The sequence below is a fragment of the Triticum dicoccoides genome, chromosome 6B (genome assembly GCF_002162155.2).
Source record: "Triticum dicoccoides isolate Atlit2015 ecotype Zavitan chromosome 6B, WEW_v2.0, whole genome shotgun sequence".
Lineage (NCBI taxonomy): Eukaryota > Viridiplantae > Streptophyta > Magnoliopsida > Poales > Poaceae > Triticum > Triticum dicoccoides.
The window spans coordinates 522,971,274-522,979,388 of NC_041391.1; the positions used below are offsets into that span (position 1 = coordinate 522,971,274).

Below are 8,115 nucleotides of genomic sequence, written 5' to 3' on the forward strand. Positions count from 1 at the left end.
AGACTATCGTCGACTGCCAGCACTCGACCACAGTCTCGAGGACTACACCCAGTGGGTGCACTCAGTGTGCCCCCACCGATTTATCAACCCATTCGACCTGATCGAATAAAGAAAAAGCTTAAGACATAAAGACTATGGTCGACTGCCAGCAGTCGACCATAGCCTCGGGGACTACATCCAGTGGGTGCACTCAGCGTGCCCCCACTAATCCGGAAAGTCAATCAACACACCCAGTGGGTGTACGACAGATACTGAAATTTTCAGAAAGAAGGATTTTAAGATATCATATCCTAACAGAACAGGCAGTGATCGACTGACCTGAACATTACTCTGAAGAGCTAAACTGGCATCATAAGCCGCCTGACTGGCGTCTCGGATTGCCTTCACTTGCTCCATCATGATCCCTGCCTAGCGTATTGCTTCTTTAGCAGCACTGGCTTGGTCTTCTGGGACGTGGTGGGTCGAGAAAAGTGAAGGCTGAGCAGCACTCGACGACGAAGGGCGAGCACTCGTCAGCGGCACCGCAAAAGATATGGTAGGCCGAGTGAAGTTGTCCCCCTCTACGACCAACGTCTCGGGTGCTGGCACGTCCTGAGTCTCCTTGCCTACAGACGCCTTCCTGTTCCTCCTCTGCCTTAGTGGTTCCTCGTCATCGTCGTTGGGAAGGTCAATAACGACGTTAGATGGAGCTGCAGAAAAGAGTCAAAATTAAAGACAAAGAGCCAACCGACTGAAGACAGAACTACAAAAGTCATACCAGGTTTTGAAGTGATAGCATCTTCCATCTCGTGATCTTCAGCCCTGGCCGAGGTATCAGAAGTAGCAGCCCTGCAGCTCCAGAAGTCAGTCGGTCAGCTCACGAATCGGCCAAGAATAAATTCATGTGAAACGAGGAAATTCAAGTTACACTATTACCCTGAGATAGTGGGGATCACCATCTTCATCTTCGGCAAGACCTTCGTCGGCTTCGACGGCGCCACTCGAGATTGCTTCGGAGCTTTTTCAGTCGGCGCTGGAGAAGTCGTCCAAGGACGCTTGGTCGACTGCGCGACGGGCGCAACCCCCTTACAACGCTCGGCTGCAGGGTCATGGGCAAGCTTTGAGCGTCTTTCCGAACGAGGAGGTGCAACTTCCTCCTCCTCCTCCTCTTCCTCCTCATCAGAGTCATCGTCTTCATCGTCGTCATCAGCATCCGAATCCCACTCCTCCGGGCTTTCGCCCCCACTTCCTTCCTCCTCCTCAGTCGGCGCTTGCGCTCCATTGGGCATCGAGTACAACTCAGTGGTGGCCTGACGGACAACAAAACAAGACAAAGGTTAATCGACCAATTTGCAATGAAGCAGAATGAATAAAGCAAGATCACAACCGAGGATAAGTGGTCATATCGTGTCCGGTGTGTAGGAATGGTCGAGTGGTGGGATCCTCCTAGCCCCTCGAGGGTTATCTTTATTCCCTGTGATGGCAGCCATCCACCTCTCCAGTGTGGCGTCATTGACCGCCTCTGGATGGACCCGAGTGGTATCTTCGGTGCCGCAGTACAGCCACATCGGGTGACCTCGGTATTGGAGCGGTTGAATACGCCGTCGAAGGAAAACCTCCAGAAGGTCCATGCCAGTCACTCCGTCCCGAATGAGTTGGACTAGGCGCTCCATCAACATTTTTACCTGAGCCTTCTCCTCCGGGAGCACCTTCAAAGAAGACGGCTTGTTCACTCGGTCCATGGAGAACAGAGGGAGACCAGTCGACTGCCCCGACGTCGACTCGTCTTGGCAGTAGAACCAGGTCAACTGCCACCCTCTAACCGACCCGGGAAGGGTCATGGCTGGAAAGGCACTCTTACTCCTCACTTGGATCCCAAGACCCCCGCACATCTGGATTACTTTAGTCCTATCGTCATCCAGACTCGCCTTTTTCACCGTCTGAGAGCGACAAGTGAATATGTGCTTAAAGAGACCCCAATGCGGTCTACAACCCAGGAAGTTTTCGCACAGAGACACAAAGGCGGCGAGGTAGACAATGGAATTGGGAGTGAAATGGTGGAGTTGCGCCCCAAAGAAGTTCAGAAACCCTCGGAAGAAAAGACTCGGTGGCAGGGAGAATCCACGATCTACATGAGTGGCTAGGAGAACGCACTCACCCTCCAGTGGCTGCGGTTGCCACTCGGTCCCCGTAAGCCTTGCTGACCCGTGAGAGATCGGTCCCTCATTGGCCAGGTCGTTGAGATCCTCCTGGGTAATGGTCGAGCGGATCCAATCCCCTTGGACCCAACCTTGCGGCAGGCGAGACCTCGACGAAGATCCACCCCGACTGGTTGCTCTTCCCTTCGCTTTTGCCGTCGCCGTCGCCTTCTTCGCTTGCTCCAAGGCCGCCATCTTCTCCTTCACCATCGTCGCCGGCGAAGCGCGCGAGGAGTGGATGGGCGGAGGCAAAAGCGGGCGCAGCAGGCGGGGGTGAAGAAGGCAGAAAGGGGAATGGAGAGGCACTGTTCAAAAACTCTCGCCCGACACCTTATATAGGGATGCTTCCGAGTGGCTGACAAGTAGGCCCGGGCGGACCTGTCAAATCCGAAACAGTCGCGCGCGCGATACGTGGCGAAAAAGGCGGTGCAGAAATCGAGGCGTCTACGCCTTATCCTATCCGAGTACCGCGGTCCACCCAGCTCCAAAATCCGCTAACAGCAGATCAACTTGTCAGATGGTAGATTTCCTACGATTCGTCGCTCGGAAGTTCACCAAGTTCAAAAGTTCACTCGACAGAGGAAAAGAATGGATCAAGGCGACTGAAAGAAAAGTTGATGCATCGCTAAAAAAAGGTCATTGATCCAGAATATGACATACTCAGAACACGGAAAATAGGTCGGAAAAATTATCAACTCCTTCCTCACTCAAACCTCGATCCATTCGGGGGCTAATGATGAAGTCATGTACCTAGGGTAGGGTCATGAACCTGTCTAAAATACCCTACCCAAGGACATCTTTAGAAGAAGCTACCTTCTAGTCGACCAAGAGGGACTCCACTCGACGAACTCAAGGACACTCGACGATGAAGATAACCACTCGACCATGAAGCTAACCACTCGACGGCCAGGAGACGTAAAGTCACTCAGCACGCAACGGTCTGTCATTAAGTAGCTTTAATAGTCTTCATAGCACTTTATGTGGGCGTTACCAGTAACCCCCTGTCTTAATGTACTTTAAACCCTGCATAACTGAGGGCCGGAGGGGTCTGGCGAACTCTATATAAGCCACCCCCCTCCTCAGTGTAAAGGGTTCGCACCCCTGTAACTCATACGCATATAATCCAGTTGACCGCCTCCGGGCTCCGAGACGTAGGGCTATTACTTCCTCCGAGAAGGGCCTGAACTCGTAAATCTCTTGCGTATACAACTACTCCATAGCTATGATCTTGCCTCTCCATACCTACCCCCCATTCTACTGTCAGACTTAGAACCACGACAGCCACCGGTGCAGTTCGTAGCAAATGGCCGTACGTACAACTATGGCTATTATCTAGCGGATGGCATCTATCCAAAGTGGCAAACCTTCGTGAAGCCGTTGAAAAAGCCGAAAGTTAAGAAAAATCTTGATTTCCACAATGCTCAGGCGGCGGCTAGAAAAGATGTGGAGAGAGCATTTGGGATTTTGCAAGCCCAATTTGCTATTGTGAGAGGACCGGCTAGATTTTGGGATCAAAAATGCTTTGGTACATCATGCACGCTTGTGTGATCATGCACAACATGATCATCGAGAATGAGCGTGGCCAAGATTTAGACTACTCATAGTATGAGCTCTTGGGACATCCCGTGCGAGTGCGACGGAGGGCTGAAAGGGTAGCCCGTTTTATTGCCTCCTATCATGCCATTCGGCGTCCCGCAACGCACAATAAACTTCAGAATGATCTGATTGAAGAGTGGTGGGCATGACATGGACGACAAAGAGCATGATGATTTCTGCATTCGACATTGTATTGTTCATGAACTATTTGTTGTGTTTATTGCATTATTTGTTGTACTGAACGATAAACTATCTGTTTGAGTTTTTTTAGGGAACTATTTGTTTGAGTTGTAATGATAACGAAATTAAACTATTTATTATTGATTTATTTTGTTTGTTTGATCATTTTTGCTCCTCTTTTTTGAAATGTATATGTGGTTCGTGCGGCGCACGCTGTATTTTTACGCTCTGCTGGAGCGGCGCGTGCGCTGCATTATAGCACGGCTGCTGGAGCCAGCGATGACGACCGCGCTAAACCAGCCGAAGCGCGCACGGCAAACATGTTTTTTGCGCGCGGCTGTTGGAGATGCTCTTACAAAAAAGCTCAGCCTTTTGATCATTTGATGCCTACTCTACTGGGAGCAGAGCGCCCTCTCCCACTGTTGCTGCTACGCGAGCGCGCGAATGCAGGCTGGCTGGCTGGCGTGCCCGAACCAAACCTTATCTTTTCCCCCCATATACCCCAGCCCAGTAGGCGGCAGTACCCCCGGCAGTAGACCACCACACCGGAGAGAAAGAAACATACGCATCCCACCAACGCGAGCGCCTCAGAGCCTCAGAGATCCCCAGAATCACTCACTGCTACGTTGTACCACAGCTAAGTCAGCAGCGGCAGTAGCAAAGGAGCGGGATAAGAGCTAGCGGTGGTGGTACGCGACTTCCCTCCGTCGTCGCCAAAAGCATCGCGACACCGAGAAACGGCCACGAGCCGAGAGCAAGCGAGCGAGCGAGGGAGCGAGTCAGCCATCCGTCCATCCGTCGGCCATGGCACTAGTGGACGCGCTGTGCGCCTCCAGCGTCGACAATGCGGCGCTCGTCTACAGCACCTTCAACGCCGCAGGCTTCCTCTTCGACAATGCCGCGGGTTTCTACGACGGCACCGGCATTGCCGATGGCCCGGCGCTTGCGCTGCAGGCGGCCGACAGAGCGCCGGGGCTGTCCGCCGCGGGTGACGTGGCGCCGTGCCTGGAGAAGCAGTCCACGTCGTCGCCCGCGCCGCCGAGGAGGAAGCGGCGTCGGCGGGCGAGGAGCTGCAAGTCGAGGGAGGAGACCGAATGCCAGCGCATGACCCACATCGCCGTGGAGCGCAACCGCCGGCGCCAGATGAACGAGTACCTCGTCGTGCTCCGCTCCCTCATGCCAGAGTCCTACGTCCAGAGGGTACGTCTCTCTCTCCCTCTCCCTTTCGTGTTTTGTATCCGTGTGCTCTCGCTTCGCTTGTCAAAGAGGAAGAAAGGGATGCCGGAGCAACTTGGGACTGGGAGGGAGGATGATGAAAGAGAGAAAGAATGTTTCTCTGGGCCGAAAGAGACCCACCATCACTATTGATGAGCTCTCCTTTCCCCGTGCCCAATGTCTTTACCTACGAGGAGTATTTGTTGAGGAGAAGCATCCATTCTTGGCCGGACTCCGGGACGCCATTAATGTGTCTCCCTCCAAAATCATTGTTTCACTCGTCTCTAGTTCTCGCAGAGGAGGAAGTCATTGATTGTTCGACGAGTTCCATGGAGTATACTATTCCCCTGACAGAGTTAATGCTCGCCTTTTGTCCTTAAAAAACCTTGCAGGGTGACCAGGCATCGATCGTCGGAGGGGCGATAGATTTCGTCAAGGAGCTGGAGCAGCAGCTGCAGTCGCTGGAAGCGCAGAAGCGGACGCTGGCTCACTACCAGCAGCACAAGGCAGGATGCGACGCGACGCCGCTGCCGGCGGCCATGCCGACGCGCGCCAGCACCAGCGGTGGCAACGCCTGCGTGGAGTCCACGAGCAACTGCAGCAGCAGCGTCACCGAGGCGGACGGCGCGTCCGACGCGCCGCCGTTCGCGGGGTTCTTCACGTACCCGCAGTACGTGTGGCGCCAGTCGCCGCGCGACGCCACGACGCTGTCGGCGGACGAGAGCCGCGCCGGGGTGGCCGACATCGAGGTGAACCTGGTGGAGACGCACGCCAGCCTCCGCGTCATGGCGCCGCGGCGGCCCGGCCAGCTGCTCCGCATGGTCGCCGGCCTGCAGGCGCTCCGTCTCACCGTGCTGCACCTCAACGTCACCGCGCTCGACTCCCTGCTCCTCTACTCCCTCAGCCTCAAGGTACGTACACGTGCGTTACGTACTGCACCTAATGGTTCTTAAACCCAATGTATGGTACACTAGGAGTAGTGAATTTCAGTCATAATCCTGCGAGGTTTGGTGCACATGTCCCAACGTAGCACGTCCCCATGCTGTCGAGCCGCAGCTAGAAGTCTATAGCAGCGGGCTCACGGATCGAGTGGCCCAATCGGGTAGTTTGTGTGTGTCCGCACGCATCATTTGGGAATCATGAGGTCATTCTCTGCGCTGCAGGAAGCAGATCTGATTAATTAACCCGGCGATTTAGCAAGTCCACTCTAGACCCTGTGCTTGATATTCTAGGTGTGGCTCGAATTGAAATCAGCTTCACGCTCAGGAATGCCATGTTTGTTTTGGCATCTCAAAAAGAAAAACATGTCAGATATCCCCCTGCCTTCAGTGCAGCTTGGACGGATAGACCAGACATCCATGTGTGATGTGTCATCATCACATCAACGCGCGCAGTCGTCGAGCTCGATCGATCAAATACTGCTGCATTATTGATCGGCGAGGCCGGCGCATCAAATATTTCAAATCTTTGATCAGAATCCCATGAACTTGACCACACATGTGGACACCTGAGTCTTTTCCTGCTCCCCCTCCCCCTCCCCCGTGCTCCCGTGTTCGCTTACTTTTGACCGGATTTCCCAGTATTACCGCACAAAAAGGCTCCCTGTGCTCTTTCTTTCTTTCTTTTAAAATGAAAAATCAAGTGCTATTCTGGGCCCTGCCGCGGTGAGATGCAGCTAAAAATAAGGACTCAGCAATGCTGTCATGTCTCCTAGGAGCGTGCCTGCGCTACTAGTAGTAGTAGCACGTACTGTAGTACCAGTGTGACACTGTTGCTGGTAGTGTGACACCTCATGAAAAAGTATTGCCTCCTAGATTTGTCAGTCGAGCACTGCCAGGGCGAATCTCTTTTCCTCAACTGATATATTGAGATTGGCATCGATAAATGGGCAAAAAAGGCTATCTAGCGATGTGGCTGGTGTGGCTAGACAGTGTACCGTGTCTCTGCTCCCTCGTGCTATTTTTCGCCGTAGTAGTAGGAGTGAGGGTGGCACTGTTCACATGTGGAATCTGATCTGTATTCTACTACGGAGCAGTTGTAGTAGCAGAGGTTCCCTGATTCCCTGACCGGCCTTTGCACATGCATCTGCCTTCTCCGGTAGCTAAATTTTCTTTTATACGTGAATTCAGTTTGTTGACTAACCTGTGCGTGTGTGTGTGCGCGCGCCGCAGGTGGAGGAGGGATGCGGCCTGACGACGGCGGACGACATCGCGGCGGCGGTGCACCATGTGCTCTGCTTCATCCACGCGGAGGCGGGGGCGGCGTCGCAGCAGCTGCTCGCGCCGGCGCAGTAGGCGACGATGGCCGCGGCGGCCGGAGGGTTAAGCTGCAGCACCTTCATATATGTACTCGGACAGCTAGCTAGTGCATGCCATTAAGGAGTAAGGACGAGTCATGTAATTTAACCCGTCGGATCTACTACTGGGCTTAGATGTTGTGGGCGGTGCACGTCGCGCTGCCGCTTTCTCGCAAGTCTATCCAGTGTGATGTGGCGACGTAGTGTACCGTAGTAGTCCGTAATAGGTTCAGCTGCATGTGTTTCCCCAATATTGTTATATTATAGGCGAGTCGTTTCAGTTTCTCAAAAACAAAAGTCTTATGTGCCACTGATTTTTTTCGGTCTATGGCACTGATTAAGTGTTGGCCATTCAGTTATCCTTCCGTCAGGAGGTCTACGTTCAGCATGTAAATAGATCATTTGTTTCTGCCTGTGCATTCCAGATGTCTTGGAAACATGGCCAAAGGAAAACCCTATGATTGAAGTGCTCACATAGAACAAAATGACACAGAAAAATCATTACGAACATTTGTCCTACGTTGCCCATAATGGAGTATACATTTTGGATGTTCTTATGCATAAACTGAGTCAACCATGGCAATTTTTTTTGACGGGAATGAGATTTTATTCATCAAAAGACGGCGACATCGTTTACAATCAAAGATGAGA

General features: G+C 53.0%; 1 protein-coding gene across 1 annotated transcript; it reads left to right on the forward strand.

Annotated features, from left to right (window-relative positions):
* Positions 1 to 4,481: 4,481 nt before the first annotated feature.
* LOC119321755 (transcription factor bHLH94-like) lies at positions 4,482 to 7,819 on the forward strand. The gene is made up of 3 exons (XM_037595305.1): positions 4,482 to 5,153; positions 5,561 to 6,079; positions 7,340 to 7,819. Exons 1-3 carry the CDS (start codon positions 4,758 to 4,760, stop codon positions 7,460 to 7,462), a joined length of 1,038 nt encoding a protein of 345 aa, XP_037451202.1. The 5' UTR covers positions 4,482 to 4,757; the 3' UTR covers positions 7,463 to 7,819.
* Positions 7,820 to 8,115: the final 296 nt, after the last annotated feature.

Coding starts and splice junctions, on each gene's coding strand:
- LOC119321755 (XM_037595305.1), top strand. CDS start 4,758: ATGGCACTAGTGGACGCGCTGTGCGCCTCCAGCGTCGACAATGCGGCG. Junction 5,154..5,560: donor CAGAGTCCTACGTCCAGAGG/GTACGTCTCTCT, acceptor AAAACCTTGCAG/GGTGACCAGGCATCGATCGT. Junction 6,080..7,339: donor TCTACTCCCTCAGCCTCAAG/GTACGTACACGT, acceptor CGCGCGCCGCAG/GTGGAGGAGGGATGCGGCCT.